This window comes from Gossypium hirsutum, chromosome A12, assembly GCF_007990345.1.
Source record: "Gossypium hirsutum isolate 1008001.06 chromosome A12, Gossypium_hirsutum_v2.1, whole genome shotgun sequence".
NCBI classification, from domain to species: Eukaryota; Viridiplantae; Streptophyta; class Magnoliopsida; order Malvales; family Malvaceae; genus Gossypium; species Gossypium hirsutum.
In genome coordinates, this window is record NC_053435.1 from 3,190,259 (window position 1) to 3,207,683 (window position 17,425).

The window sequence follows — 17,425 nt, forward strand, 5'->3', positions numbered from 1 at the left end:
TTCCATCCACATTGTCTTTTTTTTTTCAATGCAAAAAATGCTTAGATTCAATCTCACACTATCAACTACTTTGCTTACAAAATTATAACAATAAATCATGACCTCGAGAATGAAGCTGCTACTTAAGGATACCATTTCATAGGCACAACTTGTCTTCATCCTTAAAAGGCAAATTGAGGATACTATTATCGTGACCCATGAAATATTGGATGTTTAATAATAAAAAAAAAAAAAGAAAATGAGGGTGCAATGGAAGATGGTGCTTAAGTTGGATTTAGAGAAGGTATATGATAAGGTTAATTAAAAAAAATTAAATTATTTTGAGGAAAATGAGATTATACGTTTTTGAGTTAGTCACATTGTGAAATGTGTTACATCTCTGAAATTTTCCATCATCATCAATAGTAACTGAAGCAGGAATTCAAGCCAGGTCAAAGAAATCCTGTCCCTTTTCCTTTTTGCTATTATAACCAATGCTCTCTTAAGACTACTAGAGCCTGCTAAAAACTCGAGGATGTTGATTGTTTGACTCATTCATATTTGTTGTTCACTCATGATTTATGATTTTTATAAAAGTTAACGTCAATTTGGAGTCTTAACACCATTCCAAGGGTGACAATTAGGTTCATTTTGCATGCATAACAATGCATTGCTTCAAAGGAAAATTTAATGGAGAGGCATCAAAAATATTTGAGTCATTGTCACAGGTGTAAATTAATTAAGATTCATGGTTTGCAATGAATGGTTGCTGAATTTGACAATCTAAACATGATCAATGCCCTAAACAGTTGTTGTGGAGTCCCCTAGGAAGCTGATGTGACCATCCACGATATTCATATTCTACTTCCATCTTATTGGTGTTGAAAAGTCAAAAATGGGAGGTGCAAGTGGCACCGAAAGAAAAAAAGTGATAGGCAAGTTGTTTAAAGTTGAATGGGATAATTGCAATTTTGGTCCCTAATTTTTTAGGCCATTTGCAAGTTAGTCCCTGAACCTCAACTATAAATAGGCCTAACAATTTCTCATTTCAACCATCCCAACCAATCTTTCTCTCTTAGTTTTCTCTTTTCTCCCATTTGAGAATTCTTAAGGAATTCTATTTGTTTGTAATACTTTGGAGATAGTAAAGTTATCATCTGGTGTTAGTGCCCGAGGACGTAGGTATAATTTACCGAACCTCGTTAAATCTCTTGTGTTCTTTCTTGTCCTATTTTTCTTTCAATATTTGAGGGTATAATAGTAGTATTTAATTGTGCTATTAAATTACTATAGAAGGGATATTCTGTCTAAGGAAAGACTTGGTATTTAAGAGATCCATGTGATCCACCTCTCTTCCCTGGGAATTGAACTTTGTGTGATTTTTTAGTACAATAATTTACACGCTTCCGACCCTATTGGAACAACAAGTGGTATCAAGAGCCGAAGGTTAATCGTAGTATGCTCTGTGGTTGCAGTTTAAACTGATCTTCCACATCAGAAAAGATTTCCTTAGGTATATTGAAAGATTATGGAGAAAACGGTCGGTGTAGGAGCTTCAACATCGTCCATGTGGACAAGACCGACAATTGCAAATGCAAGATTGGCCGTGGAGATCTTTGATGGCACGGACCATTTTGGTATGTGGCAAAGTGAGGTTCTAGATGCCCTTTTTCAGCAGGGTCTAGACATTGCCATTGATGAAGAGAAACCAGATGATGTACAGGAGAAAGATTGGAAGGCGATCAATCGGTTGGCATGTGGCACAATTCGATCATGCCTTTCTCGAGAGCAGAGGTATGCTTTTTCAAAGGAGACTTCTGCAAATAAGTTGTGGGTGGCACTTGAAGAAAAATTTTTGAAGAAAAACAGTCAAAATAAGCTCCACTTGAAGAAAAGACTGTTTCGCTTCACATACGTCCCAAGTACCACAATGAATGATCACATCACCAAATTTAATCAGTTAGTCACTGATTTGCTGAATATGGATGAGACATTCAAAGATGAAGATTTGGCTTTGATGCTGTTGGGGTCACTTCCTGAGGAGTTTGAGTTCCTAGAAACTACTCTACTTCATGGCAGGAGTGATATATCTCTGAGCGAAGTCTGTGCGGCCTTATACAGTTATGAACAGAGAAAGAAGGACAAACAGAAAAACTCAATCAGAGATACAGAAGCTTTAGTAGTCCGAGGTCGTTCATACACTCGGAAGAAAACTCAAAAGGGGAGATCAAAGTTAAAGTCCAGACTCGGGAAAGATGAATGTGCTTTTTGTCATGAGAAAGGCCACTGGAAGAAAAATTGTCCAAAGCTGAAGAATAAGGGAAAAGCTGCAGAATAAGGGAAAAGCTGCTGTAGATGCTTGTGTTGCTAAGCATGATACTAGTGACTCTGAACTATCACTGGTTGCATCATCATCGTCGTTCCATTCAGATGAGTGGATATTGGATTCGGGTTGTACCTATCATATGTCCCCTAACCGGGAGTGGTTCTCTGATTTAGTAGAACTAAATGGAGGAGTTGTTTATATGGGCAATGACAATGTCTGTAAAACTGTTGGGATAGGTTCAATCCAATTAAAGAATCAAGATGGATCAACCAGAGTTCTGACTGATGTTCGGTACGTGCCCAGTTTGAAGAAAAATCTCATCTCATTGGGAGCCTTGGAATCCAATGGTTCAGTTGTTACTATGAGAGATGGGATTTTGAAAGTGACATCTGGCGCATTGTGATATTGAAGGGCATCAGGAAAAATAACTTGTATTACTACCAAGGTAGTACAGTTATTGGAGCAGTCGCTGCAACTTCCGGCAACAAAGAATTGGACTCAATACAGTTGTGGCATTTGAAGTTGGGACATGCCAACGAAAAATCCTTGCAAATTCTGGCAAAACAAGGATTGTTGAAAGGTACAAAGGCTTGCAAATTAAAATTTTGCGAGCATTGTGTTCTGGGAAAGCAAAAGAGAGTGAAATTCGGTACTGCTATCCATAATACAAAAGGTATTTTGGAATATGTTCACTCAGATGTGTGGGGGCCTTCCAAGACACCTTCATTGGGAGGAAAACACTACTTTGTTACTTTTGTTGATGACTTTTCCAGAAGAGTTTGGGTGTATACCATGAGAACTAAGAATGAAGTGCTTAGAGTTTTTCTTAAATGGAAAACTATGATCGAAAACCAGACTGGCAAGAAAATCAAGCGGCTTAGGACGGACAATGGAGGGGAATATAAAAGTGATCCGTTCTTCGATGTGTGCCAAGAGTATAGTATTGTTCGACACTTCACAGTTAGGGATACACCACAGCAGAATGGATTGGCAGAGCGTATGAATCGAACATTGCTGGAGAAAGTTCGATGTATGTTGTCCAATGCTGGGTTGGGCAAGCAATTTTGGGCTGAGGCTGTGACATACGCTGGCCATCTTGTTAATCGTTTGCCATCATCTGCATTAGAAAGAAAAACTCCTATGGAGGTATGGTCTGGAAAACCGGCTACAGATTATGATTCCTTACATGTGTTTGGATCCACTGCATATTACCATGTGAAGGAGTCAAAGTTAGATCCGAGGGCAAAGAAAGCTCTCTTTATGGGAATCACTTCTGGAGTGAAGGGATTTCGTCTTTGGTGCTTAAGCACAAAGAAAATGATCTGTAGCAGAGATGCTACCTTTGATGAATCTGCCACATTGAAAAAGGTAGCAGATAAAGATATTCAGACGAGCAATACTCCACAGCAGGTGGAGTGTACTCCAAAACAGGTGGAGTTTGAGCAGATAGGAATTTGCCCAGTTAATAAGTCTAATTCTCCAGCCACAATGGAGGAAATAGAGGTTGAAGAGGTTCTGACCCAATAACCACTAAGTACACTAGAACCAGTTGCAGTTGCAAGGCCACGGAGAGAAATTCGTAAACCTGCTCGATTTACTGATATGGTGGCCTACGCCCTTCCCGTTGTTGATGATATTCCTATCACTTATCAAGAAGCAATGCAAAGCTTAGAAAGTGATAAATGGAAAAGCGCCATGGATGAAGAAATGCAGTCTCTCCGGAAGAATAATACTTGGGAGTTGGCGCAATTACCGAAAGGTAAAAGGGCAATCGGATGCAAGTGGGTATTCGCAAAGAAAGATGGATCTCCTAGCAAGAAGGATATTCGCTACAAGGCAAGATTGGTAGCTAAAGGCTACGCTCAGAAGGAGGGAATTGACTACAATGATGTATTTTCCCCTGTTGTGAAGCATTCCTCCATTAGAATTTTGTTGGCCTTGGTAGCACAGTTGAATTTGGAGCTAGCTCAACTTGATGTTAAGACGGCTTTCTTGCATGGTGAGTTAGAAGAGGAGATCTATATGACTCAGCCAGAAGGATACACAGATGCTGGTGGTAGAAATTGGGTTTGTAAGCTTAACAAATCGCTATATGGATTGAAGCAATCCCCGAGGCAGTGGTACAAGCGATTTGATAGCTTTATGAGAAGGCAGAAGTACACAAGAAGCAAATATGACAATTGTGTATATTTGCAGAAGCTGCATGACGGATCTTTCATTTATCTACTCTTGTATGTTGATGATATGTTAATCGCTTCGAAGAGCCAAAATGAGATAGATAAGTTGAAGGCTCAGTTGAATCAAGAGTTCGAGATGAAAGATCTAGGTGAGGCCAAGAAGATTCTCGGCATGGAGATAAGTAGAGATAGAACGAGAGGCAAGCTCTGTTTAAATCAGAAGCAATATCTGAAAAAGGTATTACAATGTTTTGGTGTAAATGAAAACACAAAACATGTAAGTACCCCACTTGCTTCTCATTTGAAACTTAGTGCTCAATTATCTCCGAAGACTGAAGATGAAAGAGAATATATGGCGAAAGTCTCATATGCTAATGCAGTTGGGAGTTTGATGTATGCGATGGTGTGTACGAGGCCTGACATTTCACAAGCTGTTGGAGTTGTGAGCAGGTATATGCATGATCCTAGAAAAAGACATTGGCAAGCTGTGAAATGGATTCTACGGTATCTTCGAAAAACCGTAGATGTTGGTTTAATTTTTGAACAGGATGAAGCACTTGGTCAGTTTGTAATTGGATATGTTGATTCCGACTTTGCTGGTGATTTAGATAAACGTCGTTCAACTACGGGGTATCTGTTTACTCTTGCGAAAGCCCCAGTGAGTTGGAAGTCTACCTTACAGTCTACAGTAGCTGTGTCTACTACAGAGGCAGAATATATGGCAGTTACAGAAGCTGTTAAGGAGGCTATTTGGCTTAATGGATTGTTGAAAGACTTAGGAGTTGTTCAAAGTCACATAAGTTTATATTGTGACAGTCAGAGCGCTATTCATTTAGCGAAAAATCAAGTCTATCATTCAAGAACCAAGCATATCGACGTAAGATATCACTTTGTGCGGGAAGTCTTTGAAAAAGGAAAAATTCTACTTCAGAAGATTCCGACAGCAGATAATCCCGCAGATATGATGACTAAGGTGGTAACAACAATCAAGTTTAATCATTGTTTGAACTTGATTAACATCCTGAGAATTTGAGCTCCTTTAGGTGTATGGCGCTCGAGAGCGCATTTGGAGGCACTACAAAAGATAGCTTTATCGAATTTGGGGAGTTGAAGGAAGTGTGTGAAGATGTGATTATCCTAATCAAGTCTTCAAGGTGGAGATTGTTGAAAAGTCAAAAATGGGAGGTGCAAGTGGCACCGAAAGAAAAAAAGTGATAGGCAAGTTGTTTAAAGTTGAATGGGATAATTGCAATTTTGGTCCCTAATTTTTTAGGCCATTTGCAAGTTAGTCCCTGAACCTCAACTATAAATAGGCCTAACCATTTCTCATTTCAACCATCCCAACCAATCTTTCTCTCTTAGTTTTCTCTCTTCTCCCATTTGAGAATTCTTAAGGAATTCTATTTGTTTGTAATACTTTGGAGATAGTAAAGTTATCATCTGGTGTTAGTGCCCGAGGACGTAGGTATAATTTACCGAACCTCGTTAAATCTCTTGTGTTCTTTCTTGTCCTATTTTTCTTTCAATATTTGAGGGTATAATAGTAGTATTTAATTGTGCTATTAAATTACTATAGAAGAGATATTCTGTCTAAGGAAAGACTTGGTATTTAAGAGATCCATGTGATCCACCTCTCTTCCCTGGGAATTGAACTTTGTGTGATTTTTTAGTACAATAATTTACACGCTTCCGACCCTATTGGAACAACAATTCGAATGTCCAATTCGGTCATATATTCCGAGAAGAAAATTGTTGACTGAACTGCTAAGAGAACTAAAAAAAAAGAAAAAGGGAATGCCCCACTAATTGGATTGTGTTGCTTCCTGATGAACTCAACTCCTTTATGTAATTTTCCTCTCAATGAAATGTTTACTAACAAAAAGAGAAAAAACCCTTTATATCTTACATTGATGAAATAAGGCTCTTCTTTTCATTTTCTTCATGAAAATTAAACTCATTATGTTGAAGATAGGAATCCAATTAATTTTGACTTAGCTTGATTGGATTGCAAGGGATTCTTCTTTAAGATAGAATCTTATTATATTTATAAAAAGGAAAAAATAATAAAGAAGCAGAAGCAAAAGCAAAATGTTCCAGGCGTGGACTGCAAGGATTTCTTTTTTTTTTTCCTTACAAAAAGCATCGCCTGACTGTCCAAAAAATAAAACATAAAGTGTTGATAAAAGCCAATAAAAAAAAATAAAACCCTTAACATTACCCAAAGTTGTAGGTTAAAAACAAAAATAGCCAGACAGACCAACAGGTGCTGTGCATCAAAATCAATGTCTATTTTTCTAGTGATAAGATGAGGTTAAAACATTTGTTTAAAACTGGATAAGCAAAAGAAGCTGTAATGTAACATTTACTAGGATGAAAAGATTAGGTGTAATGTTTTTGTCACCACATTAGAAAAACTGAATAGGATTCCAAATGAAACCCGTGCCCACAAAATATAAACATGCTCAAAGATTCCACTGTTTTGGGTATTGGTCTTTGCAGTTTCCTCACGCCTCCCACAATTCATCTTGGTCCCACTTCATGTATCTTTTGCAATATACTTTAAGTCACATTCAGATAATTTGCCAATGCCTTAATTACCTCAGCTAAAACCCCATTGGGAATGGATAAACACATCCCACTTCACTTGAATAGTATAATATAATGTGGCTTATTAGAATTATTTTTCTTACATCATTTTATGTTTTGTATTTATATTTTTAATTCATTTTTTCTTATGGTTACCTACCCTCATCTGTCACTGTTTTGTTTGCCAATAAAACATCACACAATTACAAAAATTTATAAGCAGCTGTTTTTTTTATTTGACAGAAAAAAAGGAGGGGTGGGGGTTAAGATAGCTTTAATTTGTTGTAACGTTTGAAGACAAGATAAGCTCAAGTTTTGGTGCATAAGTAATTAATAATTGTAAATGAAGTTCCCTTTTCTACTTGGAAGTCACGGTCTAAGAAAAAGAAGAAAGAAACCCCAACTGACCAACGATGAATCAGACATAGTTTGAACCAAATACCTTAGATATGTCGACAAGACGAGTATTGTTACACAGTTAATGAAAAAGCGTCGTAGCAACTGACCCACTTCAATTTGATCCTTTGGGACCATCGCTCCCTTTCATTTGTTTCAGATTTCCCATGAGAAAATTAGCCTAGGCCTTTAGGAGTAGAGAGTTGAGAACACCTACAGTCAGTGCACTGTTTAAAGAGTTGAAAGAGTGAGAGAAGGGTCAAAAGCCGCACTCACGCATTGCTCAGTGACCAGTGTCCCCCTCTCTTTCTCTCTCTCTGTTACCCCCTTCTCTACGGTTCCTAGATGTGCTGACAATAGTACTCCATCACTTAGATTTCCCCATTCTTTCTTCACATCATTTCCTCTCCTGTTTCTTCGGGTAAAACTTGAAAACAGAAAAGTTCTTTCCTGGTCTACGATGGTGGTTTATGCTAAGGCACTGTTGGGGTTCTTGACTTTTCTCGGTTTGCAGCTTCCTTTGATACTGGCAGGTTATGTTTCAATCCCTTCTTGTTTCTAAAGCTGAGCTCTATTTGTCTTTCTAAGCAAGTTGCATTTGTTATTAACTTGTTATCACTTCTTTTTCTTTGTTCTAAAAGATGCCATTTTGGGTCATTTATTATGTTTTTTTCCCCTTTCGGTCTGGGTAAGAGTGAAAAATGGGTTTTTGGTTTTGAAGCAGAAAATTTGGACATGATTTGCATTTATATAAAAATGCAGTCTTGTAAAGCTTATCCATTGTTTTATTTTGATTGTAACTGGCATTAGAATGTTTGAGCTACCTTCACTTTGTACCAACTTATGTGGGTCAGATGATTTATGGGTACTTTATTTTCGTTTACTGATCAATTAATTTTAAGACAACGCCATGTTCAGTTCAACATATATTGAATTTCTGGATTTAGCTTAATGGATACCTAGAGCTCTGTGTGAAGAATTAATGGCTAAAGGGCTATTGTTTCAACTGGTTATTTCTGGCTTTCATTGAATATTTTTGTCGAGTAAAAATGATATGGCAATTTGATTCCTATAGTATACTGTCGATTTATAGATTTTCATTTAAGGGTAGTCAATAAGTACTTTTAGCTTAAATTCAGTTTGATTGAATAAGGTACTTTTCCTTCATAATTATCAGTAACTAGTCATTTAAAGGCTGCAGAAATCTTACCATCATACTAACGCCACCTTTCAAACAAGTTTTTTGTGATTATTAGTAATCTATTTTGCAAGTGATGGATTGTGAAGCAAAGGTAACAATGTTATTGTTACTTGACTCACTCTATTCTGATCAATGGTCTTACAAATTTTGCAGATTGCCCCTTAGATTTGAGTGGATCAAATTTTACTCTTGTGGCTTCTTTATGCTCTAATAAAGATGACAGAGGAAAGTGTTGTCGCTATATGAATGCTTTCGTTGCATTCTCTGTTGCCCGGTATGCAAATATGACAAGCGACCTAGGAGTTCCATCAAATTTATCTAACATCTGCATCCAATCCATATTGCAAACCATGGAACTGTATGGAGTGCCGCGTAATGCCACCATGTTTTGTGGGTTTGGTACAAAAATTCCCGTTAGTTATGACTGTAGGGGTCGAACCACTGTAACACAGATGCTTGAGTCTCCAAAATTTATGGATGTCACAAAGAACTGCAAACTGCCACTTTTGCAGGAAAATGATTGCCGGAAATGTTTAAATGCTGGCATTGTTTACCTTCATCATCTAGTGGGATCTGAAAATAATATGACATTGAGTACTTGCCGAGATGCAACTTTTGCTGCACTAGCAAGCCAAGTCGATGACACTTCAGCTGCCGAAATTGCAACTTGCTTTTTCCAAGTTCAGGGATTTAACATCCCACCAGGTATGAATCATTTCAGAAAAAAATCCACGATTTGATTTTGTATGAGAACAGAGCATATCTATTGACATGTGGATAGTTTTTGCAAGATTTCTCCCGCTTTAGCAGTTTCTTGCATGGCTCGAATGTCTATAATTCCTCGTCTTTCCTCTTATCTGCAGTTTTTAGAGCCAATAAGCATTATTGATACATTGACTTTCTGGTAATTAAAATACTGTGTAGAACAATCATCAGGCTAGATTTGAATGCTTTTATGGGGATTGATAATAAACATTGTACTGCTTTTGTGGCTTGTTCAAGAGGGGAAAAAAAGGAAAAGAAACCTCCACTATGCATCTAAAAACTGATGCTCCGAATATATTAGTGTCAAAATGTATTTTTTCTTTCCTGTGTAACTGCCTTAAGACATTACATACATGAATATGTTTTCCAATGACTTATTTTCTGTAAATAAATGAATGTTTATGTACTCCATTGAATCAGCTAGTAAATTGTTGGAATTTTTTATGCTAGTTTCTGAGTCATCTCCGTCTCCACCCACCCCAAAGGCTTCTCCTAGTCCGTTGGTTGCCGCTAGTCCAAATCAACTTGTGTTGGGAGTACCTCCAGAACAAAAGCACCGTACTTACCATCTCACGATTATTCCAGGCATCGGCATAGCAGTTACAGTAGCTGCCGTGATGATGCTTATAGTATTGGTAGTTTTGATTCGTAGGAAAAAGAGAGAATTGGAGGATTCTGAGAGCATGGACATGAATTCTTCCAAATTCTTTTCTTCTCCTCGGCCCATGCGTAAATTTCAGGAAGGTTTGTTTGATATCACCTATTCTCCTTTGACAATGATAAGTTTTGAACATCATTTTCCAAAGGGCAGTTGTGTAATCTGATAAGGATTGGTGGTAAATGCAGGCACTTCATCAATGTTTCGGAAATATAGCTACAAGGAAACCAAAAAGGCAACCGAAAATTTTAACACCATCATTGGACGTGGAGGGTTTGGGACAGTATACAAGGCTCAATTTAGTGATGGCTCAGTGGTAGCTGTGAAACGGATGGACAAGGTTTCAGAGCAGGCAGAAGATGAATTTTGCAGAGAGATAGAACTTCTTGCTAGATTACACCACCGTCATCTGGTTGCTCTAAGAGGATTTTGCATTGAAAAGCGTGAGAGGTATAGTTCATTCATGTATGTCTATCAAGGCAATTGATCTGTCTACAGGCAATATTAAATGCTTTTTACTTCGGGCAGGTTTCTAATGTATGAATACATGTCAAATGGGAGCCTAAAGGATCATCTCCATTGTATGCTTCTCCATTCCTTTGATTCACTTCTCTAAAGTTTGATATTATCTGTATTTTAACTTCTCTGATAATTCGATAACAATTTTGTATGCTTAAATGTAGTAGAATGGAAACTTAATCAACTGCTTTCCCATGTTATTTTTGTATGTTCATTATTGTTCATTGCATTTCTTAAATGGATATGATCTCGTATTTTGCAGCCCCAGAAGAAACCCCACTGAGTTGGGAGACCAGAATACAAATTGCCATTGATGTGGCTAATGCGTTGGTAATAGCAGTTGATTCTGTTGTTTTTCATATTTGCAGATTGGTTTATACAAAATTATCATCTTGCTAAACCACTTCTCTTTCCTTATATGGTTTGTTTTTGCAGGAGTACCTTCATTTCTATTGTGATCCACCTCTATGCCACAGGGACATCAAATCGAGCAACATTTTATTGGATGAGAATTTTGTTGCAAAGGTATGGTACTTGTTGAATGCTCATTTAGTTGTTCTGCCACTGGTATTTTGCTCTCATGTATATAAGTAAACTCCTAATGGAATATAACAAGTTCTCCCCAGAATTTTGATAGACACTTACAAACTTTTGATTTCCACATCATTTTTCACAATTTATTTCTTGGTATATATGTTTGCAAATGAAAAATGGAGTTGAAGTTTTAATTACTAGAGCAAAATTGAATTCTACTTTCAATAACTAGAGGAAGCTGAAAGCTGGTGAAATAATAAAAGGACATTGTAAAACTAAGAGAATAGTTTGAGAATACGTAACAGTTTCTGAAGAGATTCATAGAAGAACCCTTTATGTGAGAACTTTGAATAACTTTTATCTTCAGGTAAAAGCATGAAAGTACATTGCATTAAAACAGTTTTTCTTTTCTGCTGTACTGTATCCTCTAGGTTGCAGATTTTGGGCTTGCACATGCTTCAAAAGATGGTTCTATTTGCTTCGAACCAGTAAATACTGACATACGTGGAACTCCAGGTTAGCCAATAAGTCATTGGAAGTTTTAATGTCTTGTAATTAAAGATCTAAACTTTAGATGGCTTTCAGGTTATATGGATCCCGAATATGTGGTCACTCATGAGCTTACGGATAAAAGTGATGTATACAGCTATGGCGTGCTACTTTTGGAGATTGTGACTGCTAGACAAGCCGTACAAGATGGCAAGAACCTGGTTGAATCATCCCAGATACTAATGGCATCAGAGTCAAGGTTACTTGAGCTAGTGGACCCCCAAATCAAGGACTCCTTTGACTTAGACCAACTACAAACAGTTGTGACCATTGTGAGATGGTGCACCCAGAGAGAAGGACGGGCTAGACCCTCAATCAAACAGGTCCTTAGACTTTTGTATGAGAGTGCTGATCCGATGCATAGTGGGTTCATACAAGCTGTTGAAGATGAAGATTATGAAGGTAGTGATGGAAGAGGAAGGACAAGCAGAGGCAAAATTCCTAGGAGTGGACCTTATTGTCACAGTGGGGATGGAAGATATCTTGCTTCATCTTCAAGTACATCAAGGTCATATTGTAGTAGAAGCTTTTTACTCGAAACTGGATCACCACAATCTCCTCAAAACGTACTCTCCCTTTGAGGCCAATCACATGAGACAGTTGCCTCAATCTGATTAAGCCGTAATCAAGACCCGAGAGCTTGCTAGTATGTGATTTTACTCATGAACTAGCAGGTATGCGTGATGTTTGTTATGCAGAATGTTCCTGTTGCAGAGGAAATGATAGCCATCAAGCTTGTTACGTTTACAAAAGGGAAACAAAAGGACTCAAGAAGTGATCATCTTATAATTTTCCTGTTTATGGTTGCTCTAAATTTTTTGGATAAATGAGACATAAATGTAATTTTCGTGTATCATTGGTACAGAGATACGGATATTGCAGCTAATCATCAAGATTGGCCTTTATTGATTCAAAAACCAAGAGATGCCCCGGTGCAATTATTTTGTACTCATAATTACATTCTAATTATTGCGGATTCTTTTACGTAGGCGGTTTGAAATTCCATGGAGAAGTCATTGTATTCTTGTTATAAAAACAAAATACCATATATATGGTTCGGTAATCTCAAGTGTCCCTTGTTTGCTATGGTCGAATTCGTTGGCGGCTATGCACTTACAAGTTGGCAGTGCAAAAATAAAGGGTTCCAATGATTCCCTGGGCCACCCCATGCTTGTCGCGACTAAAAGGCTTAGTGTAAATATTAAGGTCGCTATCAGGCAAACAAGGTTGGAAAATTCCTTCTTGTAGTCCGGCCATAGGAAAATCAGAAGATCCACTGGTTAGCCCCATCACTATGATGTGCTCTTGATTTTCTCGATCACATGGATGATCCATGTATATAAGTAAGATCCTCTTAAGTTCTCAAATACCATATCCGTGTGGTACTGCTGACTTGAACAATGGAACAGCTCACTCCATTAGGACTCATCATTTCTCTCTTTCTTTTCTTCCCTATTGCCACATCCTTGCCTACGTCAGGAAGGCCCAGGACCTACATCATCCACATGGATATATCGGCAATGCCTGGTGCCTTTTCGAGCCATCATAATTGGTACATGTCAACCCTTTCATCCCTGTCATCACCAGACGGCTTTTCCCCATTGCATCTCTACACTTACAACCATGTAATGGATGGGTTTAGCGCTGTGTTATCCCAAGCCCACCTTGACCAACTTCACGAATTATCTAGTCATCTTGCTACATATCCTGAAACATTTGGGCACCTCCATACCACACGTGCTCCTACCTTTCTTGGGTTGAAGAAACATTCTGGGCTATGGCCTGCGGGTGGATTTGGTGAGGACATGATCATTGGAGTCCTTGACTCTGGCATCTGGCCCGAAAGCGAGAGCTTTAATGATGAAGGTTTGCCGCCGGTGCCAACGAGATGGCGTGGTGCATGTGAAACTGGTACAGAATTCAATGCATCTTACTGCAACAGGAAGCTTATTGGGGCACGATCCTTCAGCAAAGGCATGCAGCAGGAAAAACAGAATATATCAAAAACAAATGACTATGATTCACCGAGGGACTTTCTAGGTCATGGTAGCCACACATCGTCCATAGCAGCGGGCAGCAGTGCGGTTGCTGCTGAATATTTTGGATATGCCAAAGGAAAAGCTATAGGAATGGCACCAAAGGCTAGGATTGCCATGTACAAAGTTCTGTTCTTTGATGAAAGTTATGATGCTGCAGCAACAGATGTACTGGCTGGCTTGGATCAAGCTATAGAGGATGGTGTGGATGTCCTGTCCCTGTCTTTGGGGTTCATTGAGACTCCGTTTGATGAAAACCCTATTGCAATTGGAGCATTCGCAGCTTTGAAGAAAGGGATATTTGTTTCATGCTCTGCTGGCAATAATGGCCCTCATGCATATACCATTCTCAATGGGGCTCCCTGGATCACTACCGTCGGTGCTGGAACCATCGATCGGGAATTTGCAGCTCATGTCACGTTTGGTGATGGAGAGTTAACCGTAACAGGAAAATCTGTATATCCAGAAAACTTGTTTGTTTCGGACATTCCTATATACTTTGGACATGGAAACCGATCCAAAGAACTTTGTAACTCTCTCGACCCCAAAGAAGTTGCTGGAAAATACATATTTTGTGATTTCGACTCCAGCGGCCAAACTAATGCCTATGCACAAATATACGAAATGGACACAGCTGGAGCTGCTGGAGCTATCTTTAGCTCGTCCGAGGGGCCGTTTTTCCGACCCACAGATTTCTTCAAGCCCTTTGTGTTGGTAAACCCGAAATATGGGGATTTGTTAAAACATTATATAATCAATTCCAAGAATGCAACAGTGAGTATCAGGTTTCAAACAACCCTCTTGGGTACTAAGCCAGCTCCTCAAGTGGCTTACTTTTCATCTCGAGGACCTGATAGAAAATCACCATGGATACTGAAACCCGATATTTTGGCTCCTGGAGTCGACATTTTAGCTGCTTGGGTCCCCAACAGAGGCTTTGCACCGATCGATGACGATGATTATTTGCTAACAGATTACGCTCTCGAATCTGGAACATCCATGTCATGCCCCCATGCGGCTGGCATAGCCACACTGCTTAAAGCTGCCCACCGCGACTGGAGTTCAGCAGCCATCCGATCAGCAATGATGACAACAGCTGAAGTTTTCGACAATGCCAATGGCCGTATCATTGACATGACCACAGGAGTTGCTGGGACACCTCTTGATTTCGGAGCAGGGCACATAAATCCTAACAAAGCCATGGACCCTGGCCTTGTCTACGATATCGAGATTCAAGACTACATCAACTACCTTTGTGGGTTAAACTACACTAGCAAACAGATCCGAACCATCACGGGAATGCGTCAGTTTAACTGTGATAGTGCTACCCTGGATCTTAATTATCCATCATTCATCATTCTCTTGAACAACACTAACACAACCAGCACCACCTTCCAAAGGGAACTCACAAATGTAGCAGAAGGTAGCTCGGTTTATCGAGCGGTTGTGAGGGCTCCTTCAGGCATGAAAGCTGTAGTGCAACCTGAAACAATTACCTTTGCAGGAAAATACAGTAAAGCCAAGTTCCAACTCACAGTGGAGATTGATGTGGGAGTTGGAAGTATCCCTGAAAGCGATTACTTTGGGAATTATGGATTTCTGAGCTGGTACGAGGTCAATGGGAAACATCAAGTTACAAGTCCAATCGTTTCAGCATTCGCACCTTGAAGCCGGAACGCCTGCTTGCCTGCAACTGTTTTTATGTTTTTAAGAAGGAAAATAATGGAGCAAAATATAAAGGAAAGGATTTATAGCTCCACACACTAACAAATTCCACATTAGTTGTTGATCGGTAACAATGACAAGGAATGAGAATTACATCAACTCCATGATAGATAATACAATAAAACAAAAATTTGGTTTGGGATTCAATTGGGATGAATCAATTTTTATTTAGGATCTCAATATCTATTATAAACCTGTTTTAAACTTCTAATATCATATGCAAGAAACTGATCCATTAGTTTTAGGGTAAACTATAAAAATAGTCACTCAACTTTAGTCAAATTTCATTTTTACCACTAAACTATAACAAGTTACGATTTGGTCATTAACATAGTCAAGTTATAATGTTTTGGCCACTCATTCTTTAACAGCTGTTACAACTTTAACGGAAAAAGTGACTTGACACGTTAACTCAATGATTAATATCTAATTTGACCCTTGAACTATAGTTAAAATATTTTGTTTGGTCGTTTTATATTTTTTTAACAATAATTCTAAAAAAATATCAAAAAACGTTAAAAATATAAAAATTTTCAAAAAATTATTTATCTTTTCAAACTATAAAAATATATTTTTAAAATTATATCTATGTAAATTTTTTTTAAAAAAAACATAAAATCCTTAAAAATTAAACTAAGTTGAGAGTTAAATTTCAAAAGTTATAAAAAATTAAAAAATTCTTCTAGAAAAATCTAAAATTTCATTATTTATTTTTAAAATTTTAAAAAACTTATTTTAAATATAATTTTCATGTTTTCATTTTTTAAAATTTTTTTTTACATAATTATAATTTTAAAAATAATTTTTGTAATTTCAAAAAATAAGTATTTAAAGGTTTTTATATATTTTTATAGTTTATTGATAATTTTTTTTAAAATTATCGTTTAAAAAATTGTAAAAATAACCAAAATGAATATTTTAGATATAGTTCAGGGGTTAAATTGGATACTAACCCTTGAGTTAGGCCTAGTTTAGAAATGTTTCTAAAAGTGTTTTTGGGAAAAAAAACACTTTTGGGAGAAACTAAAATTTTTACTTTTAAAAAAAATACTTTTAGGCCAATTTTTGGCTTGGGAGAAGTACTTTTTCTCTAAAAATAAAGCTTATTTAGAAATGTTTTTGTCCTAAAAACATTTTTAGAATCATTCCTAAACTGGCCCTTAATGTGGCGTATCACTTTTCCATTAAGATTGTAATGGTTGTTAATGAATTAGTGACCAAAACATTATAACTCAGTAACGTTAGCGGCCAAAATGTAACTTTTCATAGTTTAGTGGCAAAAGACTGATGTGTTCTGAATGGAGAATTTTTTTTTTTGAAAAGTGGACTGTAATACCCTTCACTTGTCTCCGTTGCCAAAATCGGATTACGAAATGCTATAGTAATAAACAGAACAGGAACATGTGGATTTAATTCAAAAACTCAACAAAACATCATCATATCTCAATCATTCAAACAAACATGTTTTGCATACAATTTCGAGCTTAAATCAAGCTTACGAAAGCTTTAAAATCAACTCGGAAACAATCAATGACTAAATTGAAATTTTAGAAAAGAATGGGAAAAAGTGTAAAACAGAGGTCACACAACCATGTAAACAAGCCGTGTAACAAGTTGAGACCGTGTGGCCTTGACTCACACGGTCGTGTATCCGAGTCGTGTAATTCTCTAAGGCCATGTGGGTCAAAGTGTAAAATTCAACAAATGTCACACGGTCATGTGGCTAGACTGTGTAACTAACTTGGATTGTGTAACCAAAACCTCACAATTCAAAATAGAGCACACAATCATGTCACTTTCCCGTGTGTGACACACGGCCGTGTGTGAGCTCGTGTATGCTTTTAAACACCTTAGTACACAAGCTACCAAATCAAAACTTTATCTAGGTCATTAATATACATTTAACTATGACTTACGTCTAACCAAAATGCATCAAAAACGTGCCAAAACAATTCATTTTCCTATTTCTAACCA

At 37.6% G+C, this 17,425-nt stretch overlaps 2 protein-coding genes across 3 annotated transcripts; both read left to right on the forward strand.

Moving 5' to 3' along the window:
* Positions 1-7,399: 7,399 nt before the first annotated feature.
* Positions 7,400-12,674, forward strand: LOC107938027 (probable receptor-like protein kinase At1g49730). 2 transcript variants are annotated; one of them, XM_016871070.2, is made up of 9 exons: positions 7,400-7,997; positions 8,819-9,370; positions 9,881-10,174; positions 10,277-10,538; positions 10,617-10,669; positions 10,870-10,937; positions 11,043-11,132; positions 11,573-11,657; positions 11,788-12,149. In XM_016871070.2, exons 1-9 carry the CDS (start codon positions 7,925-7,927, stop codon positions 11,814-11,816), a joined length of 1,506 nt encoding a protein of 501 aa, XP_016726559.1. In that variant the 5' UTR covers positions 7,400-7,924; the 3' UTR covers positions 11,817-12,149. The 2 variants fall into 2 exon arrangements, with proteins under 2 accessions (XP_016726559.1, XP_016726551.1); XM_016871062.2 differs by having other exon boundaries at positions 7,416-7,997; positions 11,727-12,674.
* A 147-nt stretch (positions 12,675-12,821) lies between these two features.
* LOC107938021 (subtilisin-like protease SBT3) lies at positions 12,822-15,541 on the forward strand. The gene has a single exon (XM_016871051.2). The coding sequence runs from the start codon at positions 13,091-13,093 to the stop codon at positions 15,392-15,394; it is 2,304 nt and encodes a 767-aa protein (XP_016726540.2). The 5' UTR covers positions 12,822-13,090; the 3' UTR covers positions 15,395-15,541.
* Positions 15,542-17,425: the final 1,884 nt, after the last annotated feature.